Source organism: Procambarus clarkii, chromosome 65, assembly GCF_040958095.1.
Source record: "Procambarus clarkii isolate CNS0578487 chromosome 65, FALCON_Pclarkii_2.0, whole genome shotgun sequence".
NCBI classification, from domain to species: domain Eukaryota; kingdom Metazoa; phylum Arthropoda; class Malacostraca; order Decapoda; family Cambaridae; genus Procambarus; species Procambarus clarkii.
In genome coordinates, this window is record NC_091214.1 from 1,094,588 (window position 1) to 1,118,586 (window position 23,999).

The window sequence follows — 23,999 nt, forward strand, 5'->3', positions numbered from 1 at the left end:
TGAGCCTCTGCATCACTTTCTTAAGCCTCTGCATCCCTTTCTTGAGCCTCTGCATCACTATTTTGAACTTCTGCATCCCTCTCATGAGCCTTTGCATCCCTCTCCTGAGCCTTTGCATCACTCTCTTAGGCCTCTGCATCCCTCTCTTGAGCCTCTGCGTCACTCTCAGGAGCCTCTGCATCTTTCTCTTGTGCCTCTGCATCCCTCACTTGAGCCTCTGCATCCCTCTCTTGAGCGCCTGCATCCCTCTCTTGAGCCTCTGCATCCCTCGCTTTAGCCTCTGTATCCCTCTCTTAAGCCTCTGCATCACTCTCGTAAGCCTCTGAATCACTCTCCTGAGCCTCTGCATCCCTCTCTTGAACTTCTGCATCCCTCTCATGAGGCTCTGCATCCCTCTCTTGAGCCTTTACATCACTCTCCTAAGCCTCTGTATCCCTCTCTTGAGCCTCCGCATCCCTCTCTTAAGCCTCTGCATCACTCTCTTAAGCCTCTGCATCACTCTCTTAAGCCTCTGAATCACTCACTTGAGCCTTTGCATCACTCTCTTGAGCAACTGCATCCCTCTCTCAAGCCTCTGCATCACTCTCTTGAGCCTCTGCATCACCCTCTTAAGACTCTGCATTGCTCTCTTGAGCCTCTGCATCACTCTCTTGAGCCTTTGCATCACTCTCTTAAGCCTCTGCATCCCTCTTTTGAGCCTCTGCATCACTCTCATGAGCCTCTGCATCCCTATCCTTAGCCTCTGCATCCCTCACTTGAGCCTCTGCATCCCTCTCTTGAGCCTCTGCATCTCATTCTTGGGCCTCTGCATCCCTCCCTTGAGCCTCTGCATCCCTCTTTTAAGCCTTTGCATCACTCTCTTAAGCCTCTGCATCACTCTCTTAAGCCTCTGCATCACTCTCTTAAGCCTCTGAATCACTCACTTGAGCCTTTGCATCACTCTCTTGAGCAACTGCATCCCTCTCTCAAGCCTCTGCATCACTCTCTTGAGCCTCTGCATCACCCTCTTAAGACTCTGCATTGCTCTCTTGAGCCTCTGCATCACTCTCTTGAGCCTTTGCATCACTCTCTTTAGCCTCTGCATCCCTCTTTTGAGCCTCTGCATCACTCCCATCAGCCTCTGCATCCCTCTCCTTAGCCTCTGCATCCTTCACTTGAGCCTCTGCATCCCTCTCTTGAGCCTCTGCATCTCATTCTTGGGCCTCTGCATCCCTCCCTTGAGCCTCTGCATCCCTCTTTTAAGCCTTTGCATCACTCTCTTAAGCCTCTGCATCACTCTCGTAAGCCTCTGCATCACTCTCTTGAGCCTCTGCATCCCTCTCTTGAGCCTCTGTATCACTCTCTTCAGCCTCTTCATCCCTCTCTTGAGCCTCTGCAACACTCTTCAGCCTCTGCATCACTCTCTTGAGCCTCTTCATCCCTCTCTTAAGCCTCTGCCTCACTCTTTTAAGCATCTGCATCACTCTCTTCAGCTTCTTCATCCCTCTCTTGAGCCTCTGCACCACACTCTTCAGCCTCTGCTTCACTCTCTTGACCCTCTGCATCACTCTCTTCATCCTCTTCATCCCTCACTTGAGCCTCTTCATCACTCTCTTGAGCCTCTGCATCCCTCTCTTGAGCCTCTGCGTCACTCTCAGGAGCCTCTGCATCCCTCTCTTGTGCCTCTGCATCCCTCACTTGAGCCTCTGCATCCCTCTCTTGAGCGCCTGCATCCCTCTCTTGAGCCTCTGCATCCCTCGCTTGAGCCTCTGTATCCCTCTCTTAAGCCTCTGCATCACTCTCTTAAGCCTCTTCATCACTCTCGTAAGCCTCTGAATCACTCTCCTGAGCCTCTGCATCCCTCTCTTGAACTTCTGCATCCCTCTCATGAGGCTCTGCATCCCTCTCTTGAGCCTTTGCATCACTCTCCTAAGCCTCTGTATCCCTCTCTTGAGCCTCTGCATCCCTCTCTTAAGCCTCTGCATCACTCTCTTAAGCCTCTGCATCAGTCTCTTAAGCCTCTGAATCACTCACTTGAGCCTTTGCATCACTCTCTTGAGCCCCTGCATCCCTCTCTCAAGCCTCTGGATCGCTCTCTTGAGCCTCTGCATCACCCTCGTAAGACTCTGCATTGCTCTCTTGAGCCTCTGCATCACTCTCTTGAGCCTTTGCATCACTCTCTTAAGCCTCTGCATCCCTCTTTTGAGCCTCTGCATCACTCTCATGAGCCTCTGCATCCCTCTCCTTAGCCTCTGCATCCCTCACTTGAGCCTCTGCATCCCTCTCTTGAGCCTCTGCATCTCATTCTTGGGCCTCTGCATCCCTCCCTTGAGCCTCTGCATCCCTCTTTTAAGCCTTTGCATCACTCTCTTAAGCCTCTGCATCACTCTCGTAAGCCTCTGCATCACTCTCTAAAGCCTCTGAATCTCTCTCTTGAGCCTCTGCATCACTCTCTTGATCCCCTGCATCCCTCTCTCAAGCCTCTGCATCACGCTCTTGAGCCTGGTTACCGGCTTTCCTTCTCTGTCTCTTTGCCTCCGATTTCTTGGCAAGTGACTCCTCGAACTTGGAGAGACCTCGTTGAACAGACTGCCTCCAGGCTGAACGGTCTGCAGCCAGTGTCTCCCATATAGCAAGATCGACGTCCATGGCTTTCAGGTCCCTTTTGCATACGTCTTTGTACCGTAGCTGGGGCTTGCCTACTGGACGCTTTCCCTGCCTCAGCTCTCTATACAGGAGATCCTTGGGGATCCTGCCGTCGCCCATTCGCACAACGTGCCCGAGCCAGCGCATTCGTCTCTGTTTCAGCATTGTGTACATGCTGGTGATTCTTGCTCTCCCCAAGACGTTGTTGTTTGTCACCTTGTCCTGCCAGGTGATGTCCAAGATGTGTCTAAGGCAGCGCATGTGGTAGGCATTCAGCCGTCTTTCTTGACGGGCACGGAGTGTCCAAGACTCACTGCCATAAAGGAGAGTGCTCAGGACACAGGATCTGTAAACCTGAATCTTAGTATACTCAGTCAGCCTATTGTTGGCCCACACTCTCTTTGTCAGTTTCGACATGGTAGTAGATGCCTTACCGATGCGTTTGTTTAGCTCCGTATCAAGAGAGAGGGAGTCAGAGATTGTGGAGCCCAGGTACACGAAGTCGTGAACAACTTCCAGTTTGGAATCAGAGATGCCGATGTCAGGTGGGGAGTCCACTCCTTGTCCCATGACTTGTGTTTTCTTCAGACTGATGGTGAGTCCGAAAGCCTGAGAGGCCTCGCTGAAGCGGGTTATGAGCCGTTGGAGGTCTTCAGCTGAGTGGGCAGTGACTGCTGCGTCGTCGGCAAAGAGGAAGTCGCGCAGACACCTCAGCCGAACCTTTGTCTTGGCTCTCAGCCTGGCGAGGTTAAAGAGCTTCCCATCCGACCTGGTCCGGAGGTAAATGCCTTCCGTGACAGATCCGAAGGCGTGCCGCAGCATAACTGCGAAGAAAATCCCGAATAGGGTTGGAGCCAGTACGCAGCCCTGCTTTACTCCACTTCGGATGTCAAAGGCGCCTGATGTTAGGCCATCAAAGACCACGGTGCCCCTCATGTTCTCATGGAAAGATCTGATGATGCTGAGGAGCCTGGGTGGGCATCCGATCTTGGGGAGGATCTTGAACAGGCCATCCCTGCTGACGAGGTCGAAGGCCTTCGTCAGGTCTATGAAGGCTACAAAGAGTGGCTGCTTCTGTTCCCTGCATTTCTCCTGCAGTTGTCTGAGGGAAAAGACCATGTCGATGGTGGACCTGCCAGCTCTGAATCCACATTGTGATTCTGGATAAACTCTCTCTGCAAGTACTTGGAGCCTCTTCAATGCGACTCGAGCAAACAGCTTTCCGACAATACTGAGGAGGGAGATTCCACGGTAGTTGTTGCAGTCGCCCCTGTCACCTTTATTCTTATACAGTGTGACGATGTTGGCATCCCTCATGTCCTGTGGCACCTCTCCTTCTTCCCAGCAGAGGCAGAGAATTTCGTGCAGCTCCATGAGCAGGCTACCTCTGCAGCACTTCAAGGTCTCAGCAGGAATGCCATCTTTGCCAGGAGCTTTACCAGAAGCAAGGGAGTCTAGGGCATCGCTGAGTTCTTCCAGGGTCGGTTCACTGTCGAGCTCCATTAACACAGGCAGACACTCAATGGCGCTCAGGGCATCTTCGGTGACCACATTGTCCCTGGCGTATAGCTCAGAGTAGTGCTCGACCCAGCGCTTCAGCTGCAGTGTCTGGTCCTGAATCACCTCGCCAGTGGCAGATTTCAGAGGAGCGGTCTTCCTCTGGATTGGGCCAAGGGCCTGCTTGATGCCGTCATACATTCCCCTTACATTGCCTGTATCCGCTGCAGTCTGTATCTGGGAGCAGAGCTGGAGCCAATAGTTGTTGGCACATCGCCTGGCGCTCTGCTGCACTTTGCAGCGGACGGCCCGAAGGATCTGTAAGTTGCGCCGACTTGGGCAGGCTTTGTAGGCTGCCAAGGCGTTTCTCTTCTCTTCGATTACAGGTGTCATCTCTTCCGAGTGAGCCTCGAACCAGTCTGCCGACCTGCTGGTCTTCTTGCCAAAGGTGGAAATGGCAGCGTTGAACACAGCGTCTCTGAAGTGCTCCCATCTTTTACAAGCAGTGACCCCAGCTGGGCCAGGAAGAGCTTCCTCGAGCACGTGTGCAAAATCTTCCACCTTGTCCTGGTTGCGGGTCTTGGTGGTGTCGATGCGAGGTCTGCCCGCCTTTTTCGAGTGATGAATCTTCTTTGGTTGCATCTTGACCCTGCTACATACCAGGGAGTGGTCGGTGTCACAGACAGCACTCTGGTAGCTACGCGTAATCTTGACGCTGGGTAGACTTGCACGCCTGGTAAGAATCAGGTCAAGCTGGTGCCAGTGCTTGGATCTGGGGTGTCTCCAAGATACTCGGTGTTGAGGCTTTGTGCCGAAGAACGTGTTGGTGACACAAAGACCATGAAGGCAGCAGAGTTCTAGCAGACGTTGCCCGTTCTCATTCATCCTTCCTATGCCGAATTGACCCAGGCAAGTGGGCCAAATGTTGTGCTCGGCACCCACTCTGGCGTTGAAGTCGCCGAGGATGAACAGTGGCTCCTTTACAGGGATTCTCGCTATGACTCTGTTGAGGTCATCGTAGAATTTTTCCTTTGCCTCTGCTGGAGAAGTCAGGGTTGGTGCATATGCACTAATTACATTGACTGGTCCTGTTTGGGAGTACAGTTGCAGAGACAGAATTCGTTCGGTTTCCCCCATCGGTGGCATAATGTGTCCCAACAGTGCATTCCTGACGGCAAATCCCACACCATGTTCTCTGGTCTCATCTGGAGGTTTTCCTTGCCAGAAGAAAGAGAAGGTCCTCTCTCTCACAGATCCTGATCCTGGGAGCCTGGTCTCTTGGAGAGCAACAATATCCATCTGCAGCTTGCTCAGCTCCCTATCGATGATTGCTGTTTTTCGGGCGTCATTGATTTCTTGCAGGTCGTCAGAGAAACCTGGTGTCAGTGTCCTGACGTTCCATGTGCCCAGCTTTAGGGCAGTTGATATTTTCTTCTTTGGTTTGGTATTGCTTGGTGCAAAGTTGTCGGGCCGCTTGTCAGTTTTCACCCTAAACCCCACGCACCCAGTGAGGTTAACGGACCGTGGCGAGGCAACACCTTATTGGCTGGGGTTTGCCCAGCTTGAGGCGGGCGGTAGCTGCCCAGTGGGGCGCGATGACCCCTCCCACCGTCGGAAGCAACCCCTGGCGTCACACTCTTCGCCAATCGAGCAGAAGACTTAAAACCGGTAGACTGTCGCTTCCCGTGTTGGTTCGACGCTGTGAGGCGAAGCTGGAGTGTCCTCTCCAGGGCGCAAAGCCTGGGTAGGTAGATATGGAGGAGAAGCTCCATATATAGGGAATATAGGGAATGTCATAAGAGTAGTCACAAGGCATATATATATATATATATATATATATATATATATATATATATATATATATATATATATATATATATATATATATATATATATATATATATATATGTTGTACCTAGTAGCCAGAACGTCGTACTCGGCCTACTATGCAAGGCGCGATTTGCCTAATAAGCCAAGTTTTCCTGAATTAATATATATTCTCTAATTTTTTTCTTACGAAATGATAAAGCTACCCATTTCATTATGTATGAGGTCAATTTTTTTTTTATTGGAGTTAAAATTAACATAGATATTTGACCGAACCTAAGCAACCCTACCTAACCTAACCTATCTTTATAGGTTAGGTTAGGTTAGGTAGCCGAAAAAGTTAGGTTAGGTTAGGTAGTCGAAAAACAATTCATGAAAACTTAGCTTATTAGGCAAATTGGGCCTTGCATAGTAGGCTGAGAAGTGTGTTCTGGCTACTAGGTACGACACACACACACACACATATATATATATATATATATATATATATATATATATATATATATATATATATATATATATATATATATATATATATATATATATATATGTCGTACCTAATAGCCAGAACGCACTTCTCAGCCTACTATTCAAGGCCTGATTTGCCTAATAAGCCAAGTTTTCATGAATTAATGTTTTTTCGTCTACCTAACCTACCTAACCTAACCTAACCTAGCTTTTTTTGGCTACCTAACCTAACCTTACCTATAAATATAGGTTAGGTTAGGTTAGGTAGGGTTGGTTAGGTTCGGTCATATCTCTACGTTAATTTTAACTCCAATAAAAAAAATTGACCTCATACGTAATGAAATGGGTAGCTTTATCATTTCATAAGAAAAAAATTTGAGAAAATATATTAATTCAGGAAAATTTGGCTTATTAGGCAAATCGGGCCTTGAATAGTAGGCTGAGAAGTGCGTTCTGGCTACTAGGTACGACATATATATATATATATATATATATATATATATATATATATATATATATATATATATATAATATGTCGTACCTAGTAGCCAGAACGCACTTCTCAGCCTACTATGCAAGGCCCGATTTGCCTAATAAGCCAAGTTTTCATGAATTAATTGTTTTTCGACGACCTAACCTACCTAACCTAACCTAACCTAACTTTTTTGGCTACCTAACCTAACCTAACCTATAAAGATAGGATAGGTTAGGTTAGGTAGGGTTGGTTAGGTTCGGTCATATATCTACGTTAATTTTAACTACAATAAAAAAAAATTGACCTCATACATAATGAAATGGGTAGCTTTGTCTTTTCATAAGAAAAAAATTTGAGAAAATATATTAATTCAGGAAAACTTGGCTTATTAGGCAAATTTGGCCTTGCATAGTAGGCTGACAAGTGCGTTCTGGCTACTAGGTACGACATATATATATATATATATATATATATATATATATATATATATATATATATATATATATATATATATATATATATATATATATATATATATATATATATATATATGTCGTACCTAGTAGCCAGAACTCACTTCTCAGCCTACTATGCAAGGCCCGATTTGCCTAATAAGCCAAGTTTTCATGAATTAATATTTTTTCGTCTACCTAACCTACCTAACCTAACCTAACCTAGCTTTTTTTGGCTACCTAACCTAACCTTTCCTATATATATAGGTTAGGTTAGGTTAGGTAGGGTTGGTTAGGTTCGGTCATATATCTACGTTAATTTTAACTCCAATAAAAAAAAATTGACCTCAAACATAGTGAAAAGGGTAGCTTTATCATTTCATAAGAAAAAAATTATAGTAAATCTATTAATTCAGGAAAACTTGGCTTATTAGGCAAATCGGGCCTTGAATAGTAGGCTGAGAAGTGAGTTCTGGCTACTAGGTACGACATATATATATATATATATATATATATATATATATATATATATATATATATATATATATATATATATATATATATATATATATATATATATATATATGTCGTACCTAATAGCCAGAACTCACTTCTCAGCCTATTATGCAAGGCCCGATTGGCCTAATAAGCCAAGTTTTACTGAATTAATATATTTTCTCTAATTTTTTTCTTATGAAATGATAAAACTACCCATTTCATTATGTATGAGGTCAATTTTTTTTTATTGGAGTTAAAGTTAACGTAGATATATGACCGAACCTAACCAACCCTACCTAACCTAACCTAACCTATCTTTATAGGTTAGGTTAGGTTAGGTAGCCGAAAACGTTAGGTTAGGTTAGGTTAGGTAGGTTAGGTTAGGTTAGGTAGGTTAGGTAGTCGAAAAAACATTAATTCATGAAAACTAGGCTTATTAGGCAAATCAGGCCTTGCATAGTAGGCTGAGAAGTGAGTTCTGGCTACTAGGTACGACATATATATATATATATATATATATATATATATATATATATATATATATATATATATATATATATATATACCTTAATTTATTGCCTGGCAATGGCAATTCTGTAATTGCAGAGTCTCCCGGTGCTGCTGCTGTTGAAGTGTTACCTGAAAACTTTGATGGTATGTCACATTTGTTATTATATAAAAAAAATTCCATATATATATATATAATATCATATATGGCTATCCTCTCTGAAATTGCAGGGGAAAGGACTTGGGTCCTTGATGTATGTAGGGTGGAACATAGTAGGCTTAAGTTAAATGCTTTATAAAGACCCTTAGGCCATTTTCATAGTCATTGCTGATGTAAATGTCCTGTCAAGGGTGTATAGATAGATGAATAAATATGGTTGTAGATAAATGGATAAAGGGGTAATATTATAAACACATTTGTAAAAATATTATTACAAATTATAAATACTGTATATATATATATATATATATATATATATATATATATATATATATATATATATATATATATATATATATATATATATATATATATATATATATATATATATATATATATATATATATATATATAAATATTTTTTGGTCAAAATATTGACTTATAGTTTGAGTGAAATTTAAAATAGCTAAAGAAGATAGTCTAAAAATCAGTGTAAGATTATAATTAAAGTATAATAATTTCAGCCACTGCCGAACTTGCTGCAGAAATAAACAAAATCCAAGAATCGCAAGTGAAGATTTCTCAATGGCAGCAAAGAAGAATGAAGGCTGAAATTTCTTGGGAAGAAAGTCGGTCAGTTCTATTTGAGTGGGAGGTGTGTAGGCACGCTGTTCCAGTTGAAGGTACATACACAATACTTATAAGCATATTGTCTATTTACATCAGCATATCAGTTTACATTACAACTTATTATATTTGCATTTTTTTTTAGTTATATTTTTTGACTAGAGAGTGGATACTTCGTTTTAAATATACCTGAAGCATTTTATCACTAATGAAAAATGTTTATGTATACTTATAGACCATATTTTTTTCCTAATTCTGCATGATCTGAAACTGTACAGAAGTATTTTTTTGACAAAGATGTGATATTTTTGAACATATGTTTTCAAATATTTTCATTTGAAAGACACAAAATGCTTCAAATGTATGATTGAAGCCAGCATCAAATGTGAAGATTGTCATCGCCTATTCTGCTACCACTGTGATATGAAAAAACATTTTTTAAACCCATTCCATGATAGGTTTTCCTGGGCCAGTGAATATTATGAAGCATTGCCACCAACTGTGACTGTTGACCTTAATGGGACATTTACTGACTGGCGTATGTAAACCAAAAAATTCTTTACATATGAAAACTTTTCTTTTTACCAAGCCTTTACAATATAAGTACCAAAATATTGAAAGAAAAAAATAAATAAATTTTTTACTCAATAAGCAATTCAATTTTTATGGCATTTGACTTACTGAATATTATTTAAATATGCAATCTTTGCTAAGTTTATTATTATTTTCTTATTCAGAACCTGTTGTGCCAGTTCCTGTGCCAAAAATTTCCTGTAACTGTAAAGACTGTAACCTTAAAATAAAGAGTTCTGACATCATGTGTACTTTCATAATGCTCTCAGGTATTTTTTATTTAATATTAAGTTTGAACACATAAGTCTATGAGTATTTGCATCACTGAATATAGTAGCATCACTGAAGTTCTAGTGAGGATACCCATAGCCAAGCATGTGGACTTCAATCTTTAAGACACAAACATATCCATTCAGTGATGGAGATGAGTTTTACAAAAGATTCAAAATAAGCTGCTTTATTTTAGGAATAAATACTAAAACTAAGCTTTCTAGGCAGGTATGACCTTTATCTGCCCATATTTGAGTGTCAAGAGTGTGGATACAGCCTTCCTGCAGATGCTAAGATGTTGTATGATGGTGGATACTTCTGCTCATCAGCCAGGAAAAGTAACACATTCTTCAGCACCAAACTCCTGAACAACTGGCATTTCCTTAAAAGGAACAGTCCAGGTTTATCAATGAAATCCTTGTTAATAGCGCTCCAAGCGCTTGGCTCTCGTAATGGAAGAGTAAGTATTTATTAATTTTATATATGTAATGTAAGTACCTGTATACATTAAACTGTATATATAATAATACATAAAAATATGAACCCACTCCACACATTCTCTTATGCCACTTACATGTACAAAACCTTGTTCCTAAATGCACATCCTGATCTGAAACTCTTCCTTGATAGATGTAAAGGATCCCATAATCACCACACCAGAAATCAATACCTCTCGGATATCCCCCGAGTCAAACTAAATCTGTGCAAACTCTCTATGCAAATAAAGTAATTGGTTATTGCTCCTAATTGGTAAACTCTTTATTGAATTAAAAGCTGTCCAGCTGTTCAAAACATTATTCAAAAGTAAAACTAAAAAGCATTAATTTCATCCTTATAGTTTCCTACGTAGTTCTTCAAACTTGCACTGTTACTTGTGCTACCCACTCCCCCAATATATATGGCTAACTCATGCAACTTTCATGGCTTAGCCACATCTGGGCCTAGTGCTGGGAACTAGGTTCCCAGCACTACGCTGGGAACTAGGTTCCCAGCACTACGCTGGGAACAAGGTTCCCAGTATTAGGCTGGGAACCAGGTTCCCAGTACTAGGCTGGGAACGTAGTTGTTCAATCTTGCACTATAACTTGTGCTACCCACTCCCCCAATATATGGGGCTAATCCATGCAAATTCGATATTCAGTATACATTTCAGGATGGTTGCATCAACTTTGAAGCTGCTAAAAGAATATCCCAGGAGTGGAGATTTATGCAGTATGAACTTGCAAATGTCCAAAGCTACAATAAGAGCGTGTGCCCTGCTTGTCATACTAACCCATTTGCCATACATATTGATGGCAACAAAAAGTTATTCCGATATGAAAAAGTTGGAAGGTACAGTTCTTAAATAATTTTCCTTTTGTAAGATAAATTTTTATTTTTCAACAATTAATACATTTCTATTAGGGCAACTTATATATCACAATACATTATTCGTTATGTAAATATATCAATATCTGAAAAATTCTTACATGCAATACATAATAGCGTTATTCATGTATTACAACATTAAGTAATATATATTTACACAATCATCAAAATTGAAAACAAATCAATGTAAATTATGTAAATACTGTCATTTTGTTTCTTTCAGAGGATTGAGGGAATCATATTATTCAGAGAGTGTCTTTGCTGCTGACAATGATGTGACTAATCACCTTAACCATATAGAGAGCTTAAAAACAAAGGTAAATATTATGTGTACAGACTTTGTAAACTGTACATAGATTTTATATTTTTATTTATATATACAAGACTTTTTACATTCTTGTACAGCCACTAGCACGCATAGTGTTTCAAGCAAGTCGTTAATCCTATGTTCCCCAGAATATGACCCCACCAAATCCATTAACAACCAGGTACCCATTTTACTGTTGGGTAAACAGGGGGGGGGGGCCATAGTTAAGGGTTGGTGCCCAGTAAATCTTCCAAGGCCAGGATACAAACCCAGGACAAAGCGCTCGCGAAACGCCAGGCGAGTGTTCTTAACCCACTACACCATTGGGAAAAGACAGTCATGATGTCTTACAGTTTACAGAGTTAATATATATATTATAACAAGTAGTTAGGTTTTTTTAACCCACAGGCAAGTCAACAAGTAAAACATAGAGTACTCAACGTTTGTCAAGAGCTACATGCACCATATAAATGGTGATTTTTGGGGTCTGAAGCCATATTGAGTAAGATGCTATATTTCTGTTGGTCTATATCACTTTTATATAACCCATCAGGTTAGGTTCTTTTCATTATATATTATATATTTTATATATACTGTATTTATATAATATATATATATATATATATATATATATATATATATATATATATATATATATATATATATATATATATGTCGTACCTAGTAGCCAGAACGCACTTCTCAGCCTACTATGCAAGGCCCGATTTGCCTAATAAGCCAAGTTTTCCTGAATTAATATATTTTCTCTAATTTTTTTCTTATGAAATGATAAAGATACCCATTTCATTATGTGTGAGGTCAATTTTTTTTTATTGGAGTTAAAATTAACGTAGATATATGACCGAACCTAACCAACCCTACCTAACCTAACCTAACCTATCTTTATAGGTTAGGTTAGGTTAGGTTGCTGAAAAAGTTAGGTTAGGTTAGGTTAGGTAGGTTAGGTAGTCGAAAAACAATTAATTCATGAAAACTTGGCTTATTAGGCAAATTGGGCCTTGCATTGTAGGCTGAGAAGTGCGTTCTGGCTATTAGGTACGACATATATATAAATATATATATATATATATATATATATATATATATATATATATATATATATATATATATATATATATATATATATATGTCGTACCTAATAGCCAGAACGCACTTCTCAGCCTACTATGCAAGGCCCGGTTTGCCTAATAAGCCAAGTTTTCATGAATTAATTGTTTTTCAATTACCTAACCTACCTAACCTAACCTAACCTCGCTTTTTCGGCTACCTAACCTAACCTAGCCTATAGGTTAGGTTAGGTTAGGTAGGGTTGGTTAGGTTCGGTCATATATCTACGTTAATTTAAACTCCAATAAAAAAAAATTGACCTCATACATAATGAAATGGGTAGCTTTATCATTTTATAAGAAAAAAATTTGAGAAAATATATTATTTCAGGAAAACTTGGCTTATTAGGCAAATCGGGCTTTGCATAGTAGGCCGAAAAGTGTGTTCTGGCTACTAGGTACGACATATATATATATATATATATATATATATATATATATATATATATATATATATATATATATATATATATATATATATATATATATATATATATATATATTTGTATACTGGCAGCAGGTTTTCTTTCAAACATGTTTCATTGAATATGACCGCATATTCTGTATTTATTATTTTCTGGTTTAGGGCTTCTATCCCTCTAACTATTTGCACGACGTACGTCGTGCAAATTATACAAATAAGTGTAATACACTCTATAGTAAATCACTTCTTTTCTTCACCTTAAAAGTACGAAAATGAGTTTTGGAGAACTCCTATTCCAATTAAGCCCTGATGCTAAGAAAATAGTTAGAGGGATAGAAGCCCTAAACCAGAAAATAATAAATACAGAATATGCGGTCATATTCAATGAAAATATATATATATATATATATATATATATATATATATATATATATATATATATATATATATATATATATATATATATATATATATATATATATATATATATATATATATATATATTATATATATATAAATATATATATATATATATATATATATATATATATATATATATATATATATATATATATATAAATATATATATATATATATATATATATATATATATATATATATATATATATATATATATATATATATATATATTATATAAATATATAATATATATCATTTATATTTGATTTGCAGAACAGCCAAAATTGTGGTGTCTCGTTGTGGAAAGCGGCACGAAACGAACCGTATACACACAAATCCCTGGACCAGACTGGCATAAACCTTGCATCATGCCGGCATGGTGTAATTCTCAAAATGTGCAATATGACTCGTGGTGAGGATTTTGGCTATGCACACTATCTCCATATAAATTACTTCAAAAGTGCCAAGTACATCTGCCAGGACATCATATGCCAGTACGGTACTGGCCATGGGCCCTGAAAATTCAAGAAAAAAATAAGAAATTCACCCTACTGGAGACAAAGCCGTTCCTAGGGGTTTTGCATGCAAAAGCACATGCATGGTATTGCCAGGTAAATAATTATCATTTGTCAAAGTAACGGGTATAAATGTAACGTTATTTTAGGGTTAAAAAGTTATTAATCAGAATAAAGTATTTAATCATAATTAAATTTTTGAGCAATCGACTAATATTCTTTCCTTGTAATTATTTTACAGTGTGTTACATCTTAATTATAGGTCTTGTATGGAGGACGCTGGCAGCACGGAAGTGGTTTTACCACAGGTGAAGAAACCGAGCAAATTTTCAGCTATATGTCGCGGTCCAACAGTACCACCAAAAACATGTTGAAAGCCGGTTAGTTTATAGTGCATTGTTACAATGAGGAAGGTATAATCTATTAAAACTTGTTAGTGATATTTATTATGTGTAATGAAGATGACTTCAGTAACTAGCAACACCTGGTGTCACCCTACAACTTTGTGTATATGAATTGGATTTGATTAATATAGCAAGTAAATTATAGATAGTATAAAAGTGAATGTTGACCAGACCACACACTAGAAGGTGAAGGGATGACGACGTTTCAGTCCGTCCTAGACCATTCTCAAGTCAATTGTGATGAGGAAGTAGAGACAGGCAATAAATAGGCTAGAGAGAGCTGAGGAACAAAGTAAGGTGTATTTTAGGGGATAGTAATAATAATAGGATCTGCAGATGGCCTATTGGCCCATACGAGGCAGCTGCTATTATAACCACTGAATGAGAAGGAGATAGAAATAAGAACTAACTAACACACCAACAAACTAACACACTTCGTAGCAATCTAGTTCACAGTGCTCCTCAAAAAAAAAAAAAAAAAATGCTCCTCCTGCTGCTGGTGTCTACTCTATTTCCTGTTCATCTGGTACAATACAATTTGGCGAAACTGGCTGTACACTGAATGACAGACTTAAAGCACACAAGAGAAGTGTCAAGTCTGCAGACACTAACAATGCTCCCTTCAGCCATGTGAGGGATTCTAATCATCCCATAGATTGGTCTTCCTCCAAAATAATCTTTCCTGCCTCTACTCTCCACAGACGCCGTCTTGTTGAATCGGCTCTAATACACAATGTACCCAACATGAACTTGAGTCCTGGCTTTGTTGCTGTGGACTCTTCCCTTTCACAGTATATTTAATCTACAAAATCTACAAAAATCTACTCTACAAATCTACAAGACTTTAATCTACAAAAAAGCCTCCAGATCTTTAGCCCCTGCTATTGCTTTGCTCTTCAACAAGTCACTTGAACTCCAAACCTTTCCAGATATTCTAAAAAAAGCGAGAGTAACGCCTGTCCACAAATGTGATGATCTCACAGATGTTAACAACTACAGACCTATATCAATCCTGCCAAACTTGTCAAAAATTTTTGAAAAACTAATCTATAAGCAGCTTTACTCATATCTAGTCAAACTCAATATACTTAGCCCTTGCCAATATAGCTTCAGGCCCAAAAAAAGAACTAACGATGCACTTATTAGTATGCTTAACTCGATTCATACAGCTCTTGATAAAAATGAGTTCCCTGTTGGGTTATTTGTGAACCTGCGTAAAGCTTTCGATACTGTCAACCACCAAAACCTTCTTCTTAAATTACATCATTATGGTGTCAGAGGACACTCCCTACAATACCTCAAATCCTACCTTACTGACAGGCTCCAATGTGTTTCTGTGAATAATACAATTTCTCCCACCCTACCCATCAACATTGGTGTTCCCCAGGGCAGCATACTTGGCCCTCTCCTCTTTCTCATCTACATTAATGACCTTCCAAATGCCTCCCAACACCTCAAACCAATTCTATTTGCTGACGACACAACCTTCATTTACTCCAGTCCTGATCCCCTTGCTCTAAATGCCACAGTAAATACTGAGCTTAATAAAGTCCATCTGTGGCTAACTGCCAACAAACTCACCCTTAACATTGACAAAACTTTCTATATTCTGTTTGGCAATAAATCCTCTAATCAAATAAATCTGAAAATAAACAATACCCAAATTTGTAACAAATTAGATGGCAAATTCCTTGGCATTCTCATTGACCACAAGCTGAATTTCCAGGGACACATTCTAAACATATCAAAAAAAGTTTCAAAAACTGTGGGCATTCTTTCTAAGATCAGATATTATGTACCACGCCCTGCCCTGGTGACTCTCTATTACTCCCTTATCTATCCATATCTCAACTATGGTATTTGTGCTTGGGGCTCTACTACCCAAAATCACTTACGTCCTCTAATTACTCAACACAAAGCTGCTATTAGGATAATATCCAATTCTGGCCCCAGACATCACTCTGTACCCCTACTCAAATCTCTGAATATGTTAGACATTGTCACTGCACATTCTCTCATGTGTATTATACATATATAAAACGCTAAACTATAATGCCAATCCTGATCTCAAAAGCTTCATAGAAGGTTGTAACAGAACCCATGAGCACCACACCAGCAATAAATACAGTTTTGATATTCCTAGAGTACGACTTAATCAAACCAGAAATGCTCTACAAATCAAGGGGCCCAGAATGTGGAATGACCTTCCCAACCATGTTAAAGACTGTACCTCTCTCAACCAGTTTAAGTTAAAAACGAAGCTATACCTAATAAATTCCCTGTAACTCACCTTACCCCTCTGTTGTCAACGCATGTATGTTTTTTTTTTTTTTTTTTTTTCAAATCAACGCTGTTTGAATGTAATTTTCTGTAATAATTTGTAATTGTATTTGTGCTGCTTTTTCAACAATGTTCCCCCCTCTTTTACCTCTATTTTTATTTGTACTCAACACATCTTATTCTTTTTACCCATTAGTTTTAAGCTTTAGTCATTAATGTTTTTCCTGCCCGAAACGCTTTGCGTAATAGTGGCTTTAGGCATTGTATGTACTAGCTCTATCTATAAAGCCAACAAACTTTGTAAAATCTCTTTATGTATGTACCTTACCTAAATAAAATTATTATTATTATTATTATTATTATATACTCAAATGCTGTAATCTTTCTAACAAACGTGACCTAACATAAGCCTACCCCTTCCATTTATCTATCTTTTCTTTCTCTTTCCTTTTCTTTCTCTCTTCTCCTTTTTTTCTGTGCATTGCCTTCTCCTACGCTCCCTTGCTATCGTCTTCTTATTCCTATCTCCTTCTCATTTGGTGGTTATAATAGGAGCTGCCTCGTATGGGCCAATAGGCCCTCTGCAGCTCTTATTATTATTACTATCCCCTAAAATACACCTTACTTTGCTCCTCAGCTCTTTCTAGCCTATTTATTGCCTGTCTCTACTTCCTCATCACAATTGACTTGAGAATGGTCCAGGATGGACCGAAACGTCGTCGTCCCTTCACCTTCTAGTGAGTGGTCTGGTCTACATACTTTAGCCACGTTATTGTGACTCATCGCCTGCATAAAAGTGAATTATTTTCATTTTACATATTCATTGAAGGGAGTTATTTTTTGTCCCTTTTTTCAGAGCGTGAAGAAGAACTTAGTGAATCTTCATTTTTTTGGAACCAACGTAAACATGACTCTTTAGCTCGTGTTCTAGCTTCAAGATTTTGTAAGGCAAGTAATTTGCTTTATTCATTGAATATATGCAACAATGATCATGAATCACTAATATAAGTGCACAGGAAAAAAAAACATTCAAAAATAAAAATAAAAATAACATTTACTGCCATTAAACAGCCTTCATCAGCAGTTAGGCTCGTAAGGATTGTTTTTTTTTTTTGTAATATCAAATATTAAATAAAAATTGCAACATTTATTATACTAACAGGGCAGTTTTTCCTCCTGTTGATAGGCAAAAGAAGCTGCAGAGTTAATAAGAAAGGAGTTAGCTGACTTATCTCTTGATGAAAAACAACTTCTCATCTGGATTGCAGAGTTAACCAACTTTGCCCAGAGTTTAAATAAAAGGATTGCTTGTAAAACATATAGTAAGAAACACTGTTTTGAAATACTCTTATATATTTTAACAAGGTTATTGTACTGTAAAATCAATGCAGTACCATAAATCATAAAATTGCCAAAACATTTCTTTATTATTTTAATTGTTTAGTTCTTGTACAATAATTGTCAGCCATCATAAAATGCCATTGTGACCATTGCCTAAAAATTTAAGTTAATTTTTTTTTAATTAATCAGGGTCTTTACATGTTTGAATTTAGTAAACATTATAGTAAACAGTATCCTCTATTCTCAACAGATCAGTTTCTCAAAATGATGTTCAAAAGGGGATAGAGTTAGTATGTGACTCAATTAGAACCAAGAAATCCCACATATCCAGTGTAGCAGGTATGTTAAAGCTTATGTATAAGTTAGGGACTGATAAAACAAACAGAAATCTTTTAGTGTTTGTAAAATACTTCAAGAAAACAATTACTTTTTTTTTTATCTAAACACATCTAATGTCATTTATTTCTCAGGTAGATTTGTATGGATACCATCTCACTTAGGTGTTGTCCTATGTAATTATAGGTAATTGTCAAAATTAAGTTGAGATATCAATATCTATGGCAGGTGCCTGCAGGTAATGTATCTGCCAATGGAAATCATTCCAGTTGTAAACTTTGTGAACAAAACCTAGGACATACTGTCTATCACTATATATGTGATTGCCCTGTTATCAATGACTTCAGAACAAATGGTATGATGTACTTTGAGTTTTGTTATTACTTCATACACTCAGGAATATTGGAAGATATTCTTGTGCTGTACCCCGATTTTGTTAGTGGAGGCTAATAGATCAGCCTTACATTTCATATTCTCTCCAGATTCCATGTATGACTGGCTGTCCTGTGAGGTTTTTGATCTACACTGTGGTCTTTCATACATAATAGGATAGCAGCACATTGCTGTGTATACCTAAGCTTGTTAAAAAAAAAGTGCTTGGCAAATATTTATGTAGTGTGTTCTGCTACTTTTGTGTAGGTATTCACTACTAAGTATATACAAAACAAATTTATCAACTATTATCTTATTTACTAGTAACAAAGTGTTTCTTTCAGTTTCAAGCAAAATGAGATCACGATACCGTGCAAAGATTGAAGCAGACAAGAAAAAGTTGAGGGAACTGATAGCGGTCAACAATGAAGACAATACAGAAAAACTTAGTGTGGACATTGATGAAGAGGGCAACTTTCCATGGTATAATGACACTCCTCAACCAACTGATAATGGTAAGTATATTTGGTTATTTTTCTGTGCATATTGGCCTTGTCAATGAGGATAAATATTGTTAGCTACTAACATGTTAATTCAAACTTACTCATTATGGTAATGGACAAATGGAAGTCCATGCCTAATTTATATTTTTAAGATAATAATATTAACAAGATACCTTAAAAATGATTACATATGATTGCATTATTGTTGCATAATACATGCATCCTACAATGACAGATTTGTTCATGTTCCTTATTAAATAATTTACTTTATATTTTATTTTTGAATATTTTAAGTTACTCTTCAAGACAAGAGAAATGCTACAGAAAAGCTGCATATGTACAACAGGACTATGGAAGAACAAAATGTCAATCAACTGGAAATGAAAAGTTACTTGGATTTCTACAGAAAAAAGCTTGAGATAACACAAAGACTAGATGATGTACAAAACAAAAGTGCTCCACCCTCTTGGATAATTGAAGTTAGTATCAGGTATCAATATTAACTTAATTACTCCACTGAAATAAATGTTATTGCATTATAGCTACTTGGTAATTATTTTAACAGGTAGCTTAATCATTGTTGTTTGTGTCTAAGCTAAGTAAAATTAGTAAAAGCATTTTGTAGACACAAATTGTAATATTATCATTATCACTTTTACTGGTTAAAGTTTAAATGAAACACTTGTTAGGAAAATAAACATTTAATTTAAAAAATGCCTGAAATAATGATGTGTGTTTGTTTTACAGGAACAGGGTAAATACTCAATAAAGAAGTCATCATTCCAGCATGTAACCAGTGGACTTACGGCCCTCTTGCTAAATATGAATTTTTTTTATCAAATTAAACTATTTGAGGCAACTAACCTGTTTTCTGAAGACAGGGAAGTAGAGTACAACAAATTTCAAACAGACAGTCAAGATTCCGAGGATTCCGAGACCGACAGTGACAACAGTGTAGTCAGTATTGAGTCACAGACTGACAACGAAGAAATGGAAGAAACACTCTTCCCTTTGATTTGAGTAGCTTTAAGTAGCAAAGCAAAGAGAAAATAACAAGTATTCTCTACCCCTGGGTTGGCAAATGTTCTTTGCCCAAATCATCGTCATGTTAATTTTGCATCCCTATGTTGCTCAAGAAAGATTTGTTTTCAAATTAGTTTTTATTTTTATTAATTACCCTCAAAGTTTTGTTTTGTTTAGAAATGCTTATTAAATAAATTGTAGTTGTAGTTATGTGCAATTTCTTTGCTTTCCTTCAAAAAACACACACACACAAAAAGGTAAACATGAAAAATGAGTGCCCAAATGAGATACAGAAAACTTTTTTAGTATCAGTAGTTGACAAATGGAATGCATCAGGAAGTGATGTTGTGGAGGCAGACTCCGTACAAAGTTTCAAGTGTAGATATGACGGCCCAGTAGGTTCAGGAAACTACTTCATTTGAGATGATGCTTCCTAGCATTACGTAAGTAATGAACAAATATGATATATTTACTCACTATAATGTTGGTACTGAATGTAGAACATGGAAATACACATTTTTACTCTGAAATAATCATATTTTATAACGAAATTATGCGAAACTTAACTCGCAGCTCAACACAGGAAGTCTACATTCTAAGCCTGGTAGCACTCGAAATTATTGACAACACTGAAGTAGACAGCTTAATTGTTTCTGACTCCCTTTCTTCACTACGAGCAATAAACAGTTTGCAATTATGTAATAACGTGCTTGTCTTGGAAGCTAGACATAGATATATAAGAATACTTAGCAAGAGGGTAAATATAAAAATGTTGTGGATTCCTTCTCACATTGGCATGCAGGAACATGACAATAAATAAGCCTCTGTATATCTTTCCACTTCGGCCCACAAGATGGGTATAGGGTGCATAATAAATGCGCTAAAGAGAGAATGTTATGGCTTTGGGTAATTAGATGATTCCAATTTTGAGCATCTGCATCACTCTAGAGAGGGATGCAGAGGCTAAAGAGAGGGATGCAGAGGCCCAAGAGAGTGATGCAGAGGCAAAAGAGAGTGATGCAGAGGCTCAAGAGAGTGATGCAGAGGATCAAGAGAGTGATGCAGAGGCTCAAGAGAGTGATGCAGAGGCTGAATAGAGTGTTGCAGAGGCTCAAGAGAGGAATGCAGAGGCTTAAGAGGGTGATGCAGAGCCTCAAGAGAGTGATGCAAAGGCTCTAGAGAGGGATGCAGGGGCCCAAGAGAGTGATGCAGATGCTCAAGAGAGGGATGCAGAGGATGAAGACAGTGATCCAAAGGCTCGAGAGAGTGATGCAGATGCTCAAAAGAGGGATTCAGAGGCTCAAGAGAGGGATGCAGAGGCTGATGAGAGTGTTGCAGAGGCTCAAGAGAGTTATGCAGAGGCTCAAGTGAGTGAAGTAGAGGCTTACGAGAGTGATGCAGAGGCTCAAGAGAGCGATGTAGAGGCTCAAGAGAGTGATGCAGGAGCTCAAGAGAGTGATGCAGAGACACAAGAGAGGGATGCAGAGGCTCAAGAGAGTGATGCAGAGGCTCAAGAGAGTGATGCAGAGGCTCAAGAGAATGATGCAGAGGCTCAACAGAGTGATTCAGAGGCTCATGAGAGGGATGCAGAGGGTCAAGTGAGGGATGTAGAGGCTTAGGAGAATGATGCAGAGGCTCAAGAGAGTGATGCCGGAACAGAGCGGTTTTACGTGTACATCTTCCATCGGTAATATAAACGGAAAATCAGGAACATTTTAGTTAACTCTAATGAAAACACATTGATTTTTATCATTTGTATCGGGAACAACATTGTCATATGTCTTTTCTTGGATCTAAATAATACGAAACCTCGCTTTATGATTCGAAGTTAAAATCCTCAAATTTGGTATAATAGTGACTTTTTTTCACGTTTTTCATGTTGTTTGATATTGCGTATATATATATTAATTTTTACCAATATTTCGATACTATTTCATGTAGTATCACGATATGTGATTTGGCCTTCAATTCTCAGAATTTCGCATAATATTGCATTTTAAGCTAATTTTCTTCCATTTTGTTTCGAACTAAAAATCATCGAATTTAAAAATATTTTGACGTTAATCATCCCCTTTTCTTTTATGTGATTTAAACAAAATATCATCGAATTAGGCAATATTTTGCCGTTTTTCCACGTTTTTGTGAATTTTCAGTTTATTGTTATTAATTCATTAAATATACGATAAAAATGATGCAAACACATAATTGATTAGATAATAACCTTAAATGCTTCATTTTCAATCATCTATTTGTTTCTCGTTAAAATACTGAGTAAGATATTGAAAATGGGAGAAGTTCGGTTTTTATTGCATATATCGACGTTTCAGCCGGAATAGAGCGGTTTTACATGTACATCTTCCATCGGTAATATAAACGGAAAATCAGGAACATTTTAGTTAATTCTAATGAAAACACATTGATTTTTATCATTTGTATCGGGAACAATATTGTCAAATGTCTTTTCTTGCATCTAAATAATACGAAACCTCGCTTTATGATTCGAAGTTAAAACCCTCAAATTTGGTATAATAGTGACTTTTTTCACGTTTTTCATGTTGTTTGATATTACGTATATATATTCATTTTTACCAATATTTCGATACTATTTTCTGTAGTATCACGATATGTAATTTGGCCTTCATATGTCAGAATTTCGCATAATATTGCATTTTAAGCACGTTCTCTTGCATTTTGTTTCGTACTAAAAATCATCGAATTTAGCAATATTTTGACGTTAATCATCCCCTTTCCCTTTACGTGATTTAAACAAAATATCATCGAATTAGGCAATATTTTGCCGTTTTTCCACGTTTTTGTGAAAATTCAGTTTATTGTTATTAATTCATTAAACATACGATAGAAATGATGCATCACATAATTGATTAGAAATTAACCTTAAATACTTCATTTTCAATAAACTATTTGTTTCTCGTTAAAATACAGAGTAAGATATTAAAAAGGGGAGAAGTTCTGTTTTTAATGAATATATCGACGTTTCAGCCTGAATAGAGCGGTTTTACGTATATATCTTCCATCGTTAATATAAACGGAAAATCAGGAACATTTTCGTTAATTCTAATGAAAACACATTGATTTTCATCATATGTATCGGGAACAACATTGTCATATGTCTTTTCTTGGATCTAAATAATACGAAACCTCACTTTATGATTCGAAGTTAAAATCCTCAAATTTTGTATAATAGTGATTTTTTCACGTTTTTCATGTTGTTTGATATTACGTATATATATTAATTTTTACCAATATTTCGATACTATTTCATGTAGTATCACGATATGTGATTTGGCCTTCAATTCTCAGAATTTCCCATTATATTGCATTTTAAGCTAGTTTTCTTAAATTTTGTTTCGAACTAAAAATCATCGAATTTAGCAATATTTTGACGTTAATCATCCCCTTTTCCTTTATGTGATTCAAACAAAATATCATTGAATAAGGCAATATTTTGCCGTTTTTCCACGTTTTTGTGAATTTTCAGTTTAACGTTATTAATTCATTAAACATGCGATACAAATGATGCAAACACATAATTGATTAGAAATTAACCTTAAATACTTCATTTTCAATAAATTATTTGTT

The 23,999-nt window shown here is 37.6% G+C and overlaps 1 protein-coding gene across 1 annotated transcript; it reads left to right on the top strand.

Annotated features, from left to right (window-relative positions):
- The first annotated feature begins 9,064 nt into the window (after positions 1-9,064).
- Positions 9,065-19,539, top strand: LOC123749313 (uncharacterized). The gene is made up of 7 exons (XM_069309399.1): positions 9,065-9,192; positions 9,480-9,674; positions 10,204-10,439; positions 11,133-11,311; positions 11,571-11,664; positions 18,416-18,504; positions 19,218-19,539. Exons 1-6 carry the CDS (start codon positions 9,111-9,113, stop codon positions 18,431-18,433), a joined length of 804 nt encoding a protein of 267 aa, XP_069165500.1. The 5' UTR covers positions 9,065-9,110; the 3' UTR covers positions 18,434-18,504; positions 19,218-19,539.
- Positions 19,540-23,999: the final 4,460 nt, after the last annotated feature.